Raw genomic sequence first — 12,609 nt, forward strand, 5'->3', positions numbered from 1 at the left:
AATTTGATGCCATCACCTTATTCTTGCTTTCAGTGCCTTACTTATTCTTCCGAGTTTATAGTGAGTTTAAATATCAAATTGGATGTTTAATAATTCTGTCAATAGTTTGATTCATATCCAATTGAAGTGCAAAACTATGTTAAATATTTTAAAATAGAGAAAGTATTATAAGTCAAACATAAAAGCGACTGGACGCTTTGGTGGTAACATAAAACTCTGGAACCCTTCGGCCGTTACCGGCGCGTTGGCTCTTTGAACTCTAAACCCTAGCGGCCGTTATTTCCGGAGACATGTGGAAGCGGGCCTTCAGCGTCGGCGGCGCCGCCATCCTCCGGTGTTCTACGGCCGGGAGGCGGCTCTCCTCCGCCTCGCCCGACCCCGTACTGGCCCCCCTCCTTCGCTCCCTCGAAGAGTACCGCCTCGAGCTCTCCGAGATATCCCCACCCCCGGTAACTACTAGAAAGCCTCTCATTCCATCTCCCCCTTTATTTCTTCTTAGAACTTTCCTGATTTCCATCTCTCTCTCTCTCTCTCTATATATATATATATGTCCGCCTGATCAGTAGAAGTTGAAGCCGCCGCCGCCGCCATTCTCAGTGGTGGAGGGGGCGATGGAGCGGCAGGGCGGGCCGGTCCTCTGGACGGCGTACGGAGAGGAAGAGATCACCGTCTGGGTCGATCGCCGGGCCCACATCCTCCCGGGCCGCGGAGCCGCCTCCGCCGCCGCCGGCGATGTGATCAGCGAATTATGTCTGTTCGTCGATGTGTCGAAGCCCGGGCGCGAGCGGTCCCTGCTCTTCCTCTGCGGCCTCTACCCGGACGGCGTCGGGATTCACTCCATCTGCCTCAAGCCCAGCATTTACCCAACCTCCACGTCCATGTACCAGGGCCGCGTCTTCCAGTAACGCCTCACGCCTCCAATTTTCTCTCTTCCTTTCCGTTGATTTATTTTTACTTTATTTTTTTTACATATTTATTTATTTATTTAATTTATTATTATGATTAGCAATCGAATGAATCTGGCTGTTCTTTTGCCATCATCCTTCATTTGGAGCTGAAAACTCTAATTTCTTCCAAATGCTTTTATTTATATGTGAATTTGAGTTTGATCTGGTGATTGCTATTGAGGTGGAAAGTCTGTTTGGTTTGGCACAACTGTTAAACGAAAATGGTTCAAAATGTTTGGAAAAGAAAAAAGCAGAATATGTCACGCAATGTGTGCTGTTTGAGTGTTTGCACTACCAGTATATCCACTGATTTATCATCTCTGGTTGCTATAAAAATATTGTCTTGGGGATGTTTCTGAACCACCTGTTATTCTTGATTACAAAGGAGGTGAACTCAGTGAGGTTGCTTGTCTCTTCACAATGTAATCCATTTCCAATATGTTTGAACTGGTGACTAGGTTAGAGCTTGCTATGATTAAGGGATGCATCAGCCATCGTGATATTTTGCACGCATATAGATTGCTATAGCACTTATGATGTTTGATGTCAAATCCACCACCCTTCGTTCCTTTCAACTCCATCAGAGTTTTCATGTTATTTTATATGTCAGACCTCAAGAACGTTTAATTCTTTCTTCGTATCTAATTATGGCCAAAGGTTCTTGTACTTTGGCTCCTCTAACATTATTTTGTGAGCTAAAGGGACTAAAGTAGTATTTCCTTCAGATTTAGAAAGCATCATGCGGCCCTAGATTCTTCAGAGTCATGAACTGGATACCTGTTATGTGCACCATTCCCAGCCACTGTTAGGGTCGTTAAGACCAGGTCTTTGGTGTGGATGCCGAGTTTTCATTATATCTGGGGCTTCCTCCATCAACTAAACTCTTTTTTTAATCTATGAGAAATTCAAACTATATCCTATCCTTGATATTATTTGCTGGTCAGATATCCGTGTTCCTTCTGTTTATACTGTTATGGAACTAGGTTTTGAGTTTTATCGTGGACGCTTCCCGAGATTTTTTTCATCATTTTCTGTTCTGGTTGGAGCTCTTTCCCTATTTCCCTATTGTGCTTTGTACCTTAGTTTGTGCCTTTCTCTCGGCTAGTTCCATCCAATTTTCTTAGGATAGCTCTCTTCTGAGCCTTTTTGATGGCACAAAATCAGAAGAATGTCATAAGCATGATAATTTTCTTATGTAAGTCCTGCTCATGCTATACATTATCTAACTGTATATGCAGTCAAATAGTTTCATAGATATTTTGGGAGTCCGTTATAAATATTATGGACATTGTTAAAGCCAAATGTGAAACATATTTCAGCAGAATGATTAAAAGTACTGAAGTAACTTCAATGGCTAAATTTGTGAAACAGAAAACCAAAACAGAGGAAATATTTGCCTCGTTAAGAGTTCCTCTAGAATTTCCTCATGGTTTTGGATCAACGTTTGACCACTGCATGTTATAACTTTCTTTTGCTTTCCCGGTTGACTTGGTAGGGAGCTAGACTTTCTTCCAGTTTTTCAAGTCTTCGATGTCAAGATTGTGAGCGGTCAGCATTTGCATTTTCGGTTAGATGACTTTTTTTGCCCTGTTGAATTGGCAGAGAGCTAGATTGGAAAATGAGGGATGCATTTCAACGGTACATTGAGACACGTGGTGTAAACAAGAGCCTTTTCCCATTTCTACAGGATTGGCTTTATGTGAAAGTTTATCAGAATCTGATGAGTTGGTTTAAGAATGTGGGCACCTTCATCACAGGGTGTGAACCAAATTGAGTTGCAGCTTGTTAGACAAGTTCAGATTTTGGAGCAGTGGTTGGTTTCTCAGGCAGGCGCAGCACTGTTTTTATTGAGTTATTTGTAATCAGGTACGATGCTTTGAAATTTGTAGACATCGAGATGAACATCGTTGTTCAAGAGAATCTTCCTTGTGCATGTTGGAAAATATCACACAAACATGCATACTTATGAATCTTTTTTAACTCCTTCCTTTTGTATACCTCGATGAGTTGTATTACCTCTTTCCAGAGAATAGTATGAATAGCATAGCATTGGTTGCTGTTTATGAAGAGTTGAAATTTGACGAGAAAAAAAAAAAAAAAAAAGAAAAATTGGAATCCCCAAGTTCCTTGAAATCTTTACTTACACAGGAACAAGTAAATTGTTTCATGGAAGGTGCCTGCTTCAACTAAAAAACTATATACCGTCAATGCAATGATATCTTATTGGGATTGTTCGGTGTATATCGCCTCATACCAGTATTAACTTTGGATTTGATTGGAAAAAAAAATTCCGACCCATTACTGGTGTGAATCTTTTTAATGGAGTAACCATTATTGCAATATGTTGGACATTTGCATAAAAATATTGTAATATGGAAAAAGTTTAAAATTTGAAATGTATTAAAAAATCTACCTGCATTGAGTATAATCATCAATAATGGTTAAGAAAAAATGAACACTAATAGTCGAAGCCATGGAATAACTGCTCCAAATATCATAGAATGGCAACCGAAACGGTACAGTAGATTTGATAGAAATATTAAAAAATGGCAAATGAGATTGTTTTGCTTTTGGGCAAATGTCACAAATGGTGGAGAAAGGGAAAGAAGAGTTTACATAGTTTACGTAGCCGCTCCTGAGAGCGGTGTCCAGGATGTCTACGCTATAAATCAATCAAACAATGTAGATGGTGAAAATGACGCACATGCATATTCATTTTCAAGGAAGCATAAACCACCACGTTCATGATCCCGATCAATCTCCTTCCTAGTCAAGAGATCCCTAAGGCCATGTGTGAGCTTGTGAAGGAACACCCATAACAAATTTAAGGGGTAGGATGAGCAGTAGAAAAAATTTATATCATGTGTGAGCTTGTGAAGGAACACCCATAACAAATGTAAGGGGTAAGATGAGCAGTAGTATGTGTTGTTTCGTGCATGAAATTGCACAATATTGCCATTAGAGAGGATATATATGAGGTGGGGTAGGAGACCATATGAGATCAGTCGCACTCGTAATATAATCCAAAAGGATGACCATGTAGCCGAAACAAAATATCTAAAATTCCTTACAAGATTGGTCTAGTATGTAGATGGTTTATTAAACTCATTAAGAAGATGTAGAAGTTACTAATACCATATAGGAGCGAATGTCTGGGTAGAAACCTGGTCCATGGAATGCCGGTATCGGTAGACTTGTGTTTGGCCGAGAGCGATGCCTAGGCTTGTAGTTGAATGGGAGGCCATGGAGCTGGTAACATACATCCTTGGAGTGACCAGGAGTTTTTTTTTTTTTGAGAAAATTACAGTGGCACCCATTTAATTTTGACCTATTTACATTTAGCCCCCCACCCAAAAAAAAAAATCAAAAGGATTCTAAAACTTTAAAAATATTATAAAGAGTCTCAGCCATGATAAGGATCCCAATCTCATCTGTATCTGTTAAACTGCGTTATGATATGAGAATCATCTGAGAAATTTAATCTTGTGAAATACTATAAATGCTCTTGTCAAAATTTTTTGATTTTGGTGTAAAATGGAGTAAAGGGAAAAAAGAGTCATGTGACTCTCATATGACCATCATCTTCTCTTATTTTGATCATGCTCTTTGTTCCCCATCCATTATTGAGAAGTCGAAAAGAAGAGGAGGGGAAGAAAGAAGCATAGATCAGATGAAAAAAAAAAAAACCATACAGAAGATAGAAAAAAGAACATTGATCGAAGAGAGAGAGGGAACCTCGACCATAATGGCTTCGACCACTAACAGCCATGCCTCCATCCAACACTCTGGCCAAAACACCATGGTGTATTGTGACTATGGGTTGAGAGCATCCATGAAGATCTTATGAACCATAGCTAATACTGACGAAGGTTCTTTGACTGCTCTATTTTTGAGAAAACGGATCTCCTAATTTCTCTATGATTTTCCATTTTGAAACTTTTAGGGTTATGGTATTCTTTTTGGTAACTTTTGGGAGCTCAATGTCTGTAATCAAAACTTTTAGAACTTTATATAATGAGTTTTATTTAGTCAGAATGGACATACTATTCAATGCCTTAAATATCCTGATATATTTCTTATATGGTCAATAACGACCCCGGATAATATGTTTCAATAGATATAACAATAGTGAAGAATTTGTCCTACAATACGAAAAGCGTATACATCCATACAATCACAAATATCAAGTGTTCATATATATACATCTATATACATTCATACAATTATCCATGCAATAGAAAAAATAATGTGAAACATCTAGCTGAAAAGTACTTGGACCAAATGGAGCACAGAAAGCAGAGGAAGCCCAAATACGACTATTGATTTTATTGAGATGTTATTATGTTATTTTGAATATTTTACTATTTATGAAACTATTCTTATTATGATTGAGACACTATAAATAACTTTGTTCTGTGTTTATTCAGTACTTACCAATAAAATCTTAAAATTATTTCTCCAGTTGGAGCTTAGGGTATCTTGAAAGATTTTATTTTTGTGTGAATTTTTTTATTCATTTATACTGCATCAGGTGGTATCAAAGCATGTCATAATATTGTCCATTCTCGATGGATAACCATGATGAAGTCAAAGGCAACCACTCTATTGATATTGATCAAGGGGTGCAGGTGAATTGGGAGACGAGATGTGCCCAAAGAGTAGTAATTGAAACTCTGGAGCAACGAATTAAAGCACTCGAGTGGTGGTTTGCATGCATCGAACAAATCCTAGAGGGCTTATATGAACGGTTCGATGCTTTTGAATTAACACAAATAGGAATCATGATGGAGATAAAAGATTTGTCAGAGATGGAGCTCACGACCTACCTATGAATAGAGCTATACCTGCAAACCCATGTAGACAACTAAACTATATGGGCGTTCAAGAAGATTACGATAATCAAAGAGAAGCAGAGTATGCAGATTAAAATCGGCATTATGACTTTGATCGATATCTAAAGGGGTCGAAAGATTTTCGTCGGAAAGCAGACATCCCATCATTTAATGGAGACCCCAATATCAAGGATTTCCTTGACTAGCTACCTGAGTGTTATTGATTCATGGCGTATCTGGATATCTCGGATGAGAAGATGGTGAGACTAATCACGTTCAGATTAATGGAAGGAGCATTCGCATGGCAACAGAGATTATTGGATGATCGGTTGAGACAAAGATTACCTCCTATTTAGACTTGATTTCGAATAAAGTAGTTGTTGCGGTTATGATTCCTTCCTCCGAATTATGATCGGATTCTGTTTAACAAGTACCGAAAGTGTATCTAGGGTCATAGAACGATCCATGCATATACTGCTTAATTTCTTAGGCTGGCAAATTGAAATTACATGTTGAAAACTGAAGGGCAATAGGTGGCGAGGTATATGTCAGGGTTGACTCCAGCAATGCATGATCACATAGGAGTTCAATTAGTTCGCAATGTTTTAGAGGCAAAAAATATGGCGCTAAAGGCCGGGATGATGATTTAGGAGTGTCCCTCTAGTGTTGCGGAATTGATTCTACACGACCAAATTAGGAGGAGTCGAACTTATTTAATGCAAGGACAAAATGCCTCAAGATAATTTACAGCCTAAGTAGGAAAGTAAAGCAAACAAGACTGATGGAACACAGGTGCAGACAAGAAGGAATAATGAAAGGGGCAATTATGATCAAGATAACCAGCAGGCGAATAACCTTTATACCAGACCAGCTCTCATGAAGTTTATAAGTGCAACGAGCTGAGTCACCATTCTAGTGATTATCCACTAAGGAAGACTGTTAATTTGATGGAGAGAAAAAGTGAAGATGCTGCTGATGATGATGAGTACCTTTGTGATTGAGATGGAGATGAGTATGATGAGTCAGACCAGACTTATGTGGTACGAGGGCTAATGCTATTGCCTAAGGTGGAAGATGATACACAACGAAATATATTATTCTATACCTGGTGCACAATTAACAAGTCCCCCTTTGATTTAATAATTGATAGTCGTAGCTGTGAAAATATAATTGGTAGGAAGACTGTTAAGAGATTAGGATTAATTATGGAGAAGCACCCCAACCTTACACTATTGACTAGATTAAAGTAGTTGATGATGTTCAAGTAACTGAGAGGTGTAAGATGCCCTCTTCTATAGACAAATATAAGGATGAGTGTATTGTGATATTGTTGGCATGGATGCTTGTAATACGATATTTGGTAGATCTTAACAGTTTGCTATTGATGCTAGGTAGGAGGGTAAAGAGAATGTGTATAAGCTTAGCAAAGACGATGAAATTTATGTTGCTACTTTTCAAGGAAAGTTCTTTGCCCAAAACTTCTAAAGCGGAGGGAAAGGCTTTCCTAACTTTGACTAATCATTACCATGAATTTGAAATACATTACAAGAAGACCGAGGAGCTGCACTTATTGGTGGTGAAAGACAAGATTACAGAGGAATGTACAACACCATATTGATTTGATCCCTAGAGCTAGCCTGTCAAACCTTCCGCATTATAGGATGAGTCCAAAGGAAGGGGAGATTTCGAGAGAAAATGTAGAAGAGCTGCTATGGAAGGGGCTAATTCGAGAGAGCATGAGACTGTGTGCAATACCCACATTGTTGACCCCTAACAAAGATGACAATTGGCGGATGTGTGATGATAGCAGGACCATTAATCGAATTACGATAGGGTACAGATTTTCAATTTCTAGACTGGATGATTTGCTAGATTAGTTACATAGATCTATGGTGTTTTTGAAAATTGATTTAATGAGTGGGTACCATCAGATTCAGATTAGACCTACAGATGAGTAGAAGACTACCTTAAGACAAAGGAAAAGATGTATGAGTGGCTGGTAATGCTGTTTGAGCTATTTAATACCCCAAGTACTTTTATATGACTTATAAATCAAGTTTAAAAATTTTTTACCAACAAATTTGTTGTTATTTATTTTAATGATATCTTAATTTATAGTCACACAAAAAATGAGCATATCGAGCACTTAAGGGTGGCACTATGATTTTACAAGAGAACAAGCTATATATCAACATAAAAAAATTTATTTTTATGACTGGCATGTTGTTTTCAGGCTATGTTATGAGTGCAGATGTGATTCATGTTGATGAGAAAAACATGTGTGCCATTAGAGACTGGCTGGCCCCAAAAATGGTCAATGAGGTGCGAAGTTTTCTTGGCTTAGTGGCCTTTTACATAAAATTTATTTCAGACTTTAGTAGCATTATGACATCTATCACTGACTGTCTGAAAAAGAAATAATTTAATTGGAGTGCTATTGTTGAGAGGTTTGCAAAACATGTTCAAAATATTCAGGCTGAGGTGAAACAGAAGATTGAAACTGCCAATGCAAAGATTTTCAATTAGCATAAACCAATTATGGATAGGCATCGCAAGAAGAGAGTTTTTGCTGAAGGAACATAGTCATGGTGTCCCTTCACAAGCAAAGATTTTCAATTAGCATCTACAATAAGCTACAGTAGAAGCATGGGCCATATCAAATCGATTAATGATAATACCTATGTTGTTGATCTGCCTAACAGTATGGGTATTTTCAGGACATTTATTATTGCCGATATTTATCTTTACTATCTCGAGAATGAGGTTTTGTATCTTGATGTGATAACAACTTGAGAGTGAGTTTTTCCTAAGTGGAGGGGAATGATGTGAAACACCTAGTCAAAGAATACTTGGACCAGATGAAATGTAGGAAGCAACGAAAATCCAAATAAGACTATTAATTTTATTTAGATATTATTATATTATTTTAAATATTTTACTATTTATGAAACTATGAATTCAGACACTATAAATAATTTTGTTCTATATTTATTCAATATTTATCAATTAAATCTCAAAATTATTTCTTCCATTGGAGTTTAAAATTTTTTTTAAGATCTTGAAGAATTTCATGAATCTTTATTTTTTATTCGCTAAAGTTGTATCAGAAAATGTACACATCCGGATACACATCACTTCAAATAATCAGCCAATAATATTTCAAAAAAAAATATGGAAAATCATCATGCCCAAAAGCTTTATCCCCTGGAATGTAGTGTAGACCTCAGCCTCTGAAACCTCCCCAAGAAGCATCTCATTATCAGCTTCCGATAAAATAGTATTAGGTGGTGGAAAAATAATCGGATCTGTTCTCGTCACTCTGCCATATGATACTAAAAAAATTAAACAACTCATTTCTAACAGCGTTGTTATCCTCAACATTATTACCATTACCATCTTGAAGAAAATATATTCCATTCCTTCTTCGTCGAATAAGCCTAATGAAAAAATCTTGTAGACCTATCCCCTCCTTAAGGCATGTAATTCTACATTTTTGTCTCTACATAGTTTCTTATTGGCAAACAAGCGAGTTATGTTGAGCAAGATTGGTGTGCAGAACAGACAAATTACAATCAGAAAATCTTCCCTCATCGCACCCCTTTTGTTAACTCAGATATTACTTTTTCAACATCCTCTAGTCCTATAAAAATATTACCCACCACCCGCCTGTTCCATGATCTCAACCTTTTTTTAAATAGTTCCAAGCTTTTAGTCATACAGTACATAGCATCACCCTTGATAGGAATATTTCATACATTGCAAACAATGTCCCAAGAATGGGGTAATACAGCCAAAACTTTTCAAATTTAAAAAGGGATTTCTTAGTGATTTCAAGAATAGACTTAAAAAGAATAAGACAATAGTTAGAAGTAATTCAAGGAAGATGACACATGAAAATCAAGAAAATTTTGAATCTATCCTCTAATAGCAAAAGCCCTATCAATTCTTTCTCACACCTAAATACCCTAAATCTAAAAGACCATTTGAAGATATAAAAATTCAAAATTCCCAAATGCTAATTTTCTCAATGAAAGGCTTCCAACCCATCTTCTCTGGTGGCCTATCAATACAATTAAAATCTTCAGTAATTAATGTTGGCAGACATTGACTGATAATAGTAGAAGCCTTTGTCCATAACAAACACTGATGTTGGTATTCCAGGTCTGCATAGATAGCTAACAAAATCCAAGGATGCTTTCTTAGCTATATAATAACAAAAAATGCTTGTTGAGAACTCGAATTAAAAACTTTAATTTTCACATTACCCTACTGCCAAATCCCAATAACACCACCCTTGAGGTCTTGAGACTCCGCAGAATGAAAACACCAACTAGACAGAAGACAAAGATGCGCCTTGGATAAACTACAACCTGACAATCTTTTTTCAAAGAAAACACAAATATAACAATGATGCAGTTGAAGTCTTCCAATAGTTGGAGAAAAGGTGGGTTCATCAGTCTCCCTATAGTTCTATAAAAGAATCTTCATCGTATACTACTAGAAGTTTGATTAACATCACCCTAATCTTCACTAATTGGTAGTTCCATGGGTTTAGAACAGACCATATCATCCTCTTTGTCCTCTGTTGAAAGATTTAAACCTAACACATTCTTCGTTAAAACAACTGCCCTCTCATGGTCATCTTGAATAACCTCTTGACCAACTTGATTTGCCTGCTGTTCCTCACCTGGAAGTATTTGATGTAGTAGAAATAACTGGCAATTTAGCCTTCCCTTGGCCCGATGAAGAAGACAACTCACAACCAGTTTTGAGGCACATTGAAAGTGGCTGAAAAGCGAAATGGGCCATCAACTGGCTGCCCAAAAAACACATGCTTGGCCCTGGGATCTGTCAATATTGAGCTGAGCTCAAAAATCTGCACTCCTTTGGACCTTGCAGATTCCATTGGACTTTGAGCACAGCCTACAAAGGAGTTGAGGATTGAGAAATTCTTTGTGCACCGCGGCTGCGGTCACGGTGCACACCGCACGCACCGCCCATGATGATTGATTCCGCATAAGACCGACAAAAAAAATATTTTTTTTCATGCGTCGCACCCCAGCCCCGTGCATAAACCAATCACTGCATACACCTGCACCATCCGCAGTGCACAAAGAATTTCTCTTGAGGATCTCCCTTTCTTCCCTTTGGGCAAGTTTGAGCCCACAGCAAAAAGGCCCACATCTTTGGGCTGAAGCATACCCAGCACTTCAATTTGGGCTTGAGATACAAATGGGTTGGAATTAGCCATTTGTCCTCGGTCAAGCTCAGGTGAAAACCTCCTGCAATTTTAGTTGGCTTCATCCACCCAGGTTCATCATTGGTTCCATCTAGCGATCCTGATGAAACCAATTTCGATTGATTCCCCTTAACCCTTCATTCAGTATAAAGGATGGATTGAAGGAAAGATGGATGGATTCCATCCATCCATCTCATATGTTTGGTGAAGTATGAAAGAATGGATGAAAATAATTCTCTTCTTTATTTGATATAGGAGAAATAAGAAGAATGGATGATATTATATAATATTTTACGAAACTATCCTTTGATAAAATTATTATTATTATCAATTTAAAATCTATAATTATATAAATATTTAATTTAATACATATTATAAATTAATTATAAATTAATTAATTATATAAATAACTAATTAATTTATCATTTAGTTTAAATAGCTGATTAAAAAATAATAAATAAAAATAAAAAATAAAAGATAATCTAATTATTTAGTTATAATTATGAAAATTATATACTAAATTAAAATAATAACTAATAAAATTTAATAGTATATGAGTATATATAAAAATATATACAAATAATATGAACGAAAAAATGAATAAGTATTATATTTTTATCAAAAAAATTAATGAGAGAATTTTGTCAATTCTAAAGTTCATCCTTAAATACTCCATCTCCTTCATCCTTCCAATTTGGGAGTACAAAATGATGGACTAAGATGGACGGACAATCGCTCCTTTTCATCCATCCTTCCTATAACTTTTTGAACCAAACGATGGATGAAGGCTATCTATACTTCTAATCCTATCCCTCCATCCTTTTATGACCCTAACTAAACACTGGATAAGTGATGATTCAACCAAGTAATCAATTAGTAACTCGGTCATCATCATCTTCATCCCTCCTCCCATCGTTTTAGGATTAGGGCTAAGGAACCTATTCTTCATAGCTACAAGCTGGGGCCATAAACTCTTTCTGGTGTCCCACTATTATCATCCCCACCTCCATCCTGATGAATATTATCTGAAACTCCTATAGTTCCTTCGACAGAAACAAACTTATCTGGTTGAATATAAGATTTACTATCAAAAGAGGCTTTATTGACATGACAATCAAGCTCTAGATGCCCAATACATCCACATTTATAGCACACAATCGACATAGCTTCATACATAAAAGGCTACCAAAACAACAATTATATCCCTTGAATAGATCTTTCTGGAAATAGGGGCTTTCTAAGATCAATTTTCAAACAAACTCGCATATTCCAGACATCAGATATTGTCCATGAAGTCATCGATGAATATTGGCTACCCGGTACTTGAAACAATCTTCAACATACTATTTCTATTCTAATATTCAATCAGCAACTGATAGTCTTACCCACACCATGATAGATTTTTTTTTTGGTAAGCCATGATAGATTTAATAGCATCTTTCTTAGGGGAAAAAAATTTGGAATTTATTGCGGCTCGTCTCCGATGGGATAGTTGGATCGTCGCACCTGAGTGTCAAATGGCAGAGAACTAGTAGAGAACCATTTGCCGGAAAGAGGACACAGTCGAGAGAGTAGAGAATGAGAGTGAAGA

General features: G+C 37.1%; 1 protein-coding gene across 1 annotated transcript; it reads left to right on the forward strand.

Annotated features, from left to right (window-relative positions):
• Positions 1-208: 208 nt before the first annotated feature.
• LOC105053477 (uncharacterized) lies at positions 209-3,008 on the forward strand. The gene is made up of 3 exons (XM_010934660.4): positions 209-449; positions 567-901; positions 2,550-3,008. The coding sequence occupies exons 1-3, from the start codon at positions 291-293 to the stop codon at positions 2,719-2,721; spliced, it is 666 nt and encodes a 221-aa protein (XP_010932962.1). The 5' UTR covers positions 209-290; the 3' UTR covers positions 2,722-3,008.
• The last annotated feature ends 9,601 nt before the right edge of the window (positions 3,009-12,609 follow it).

The sequence above is a fragment of the Elaeis guineensis genome, chromosome 10 (assembly GCF_000442705.2).
Source record: "Elaeis guineensis isolate ETL-2024a chromosome 10, EG11, whole genome shotgun sequence".
NCBI classification, from domain to species: Eukaryota; Viridiplantae; Streptophyta; class Magnoliopsida; order Arecales; family Arecaceae; genus Elaeis; species Elaeis guineensis.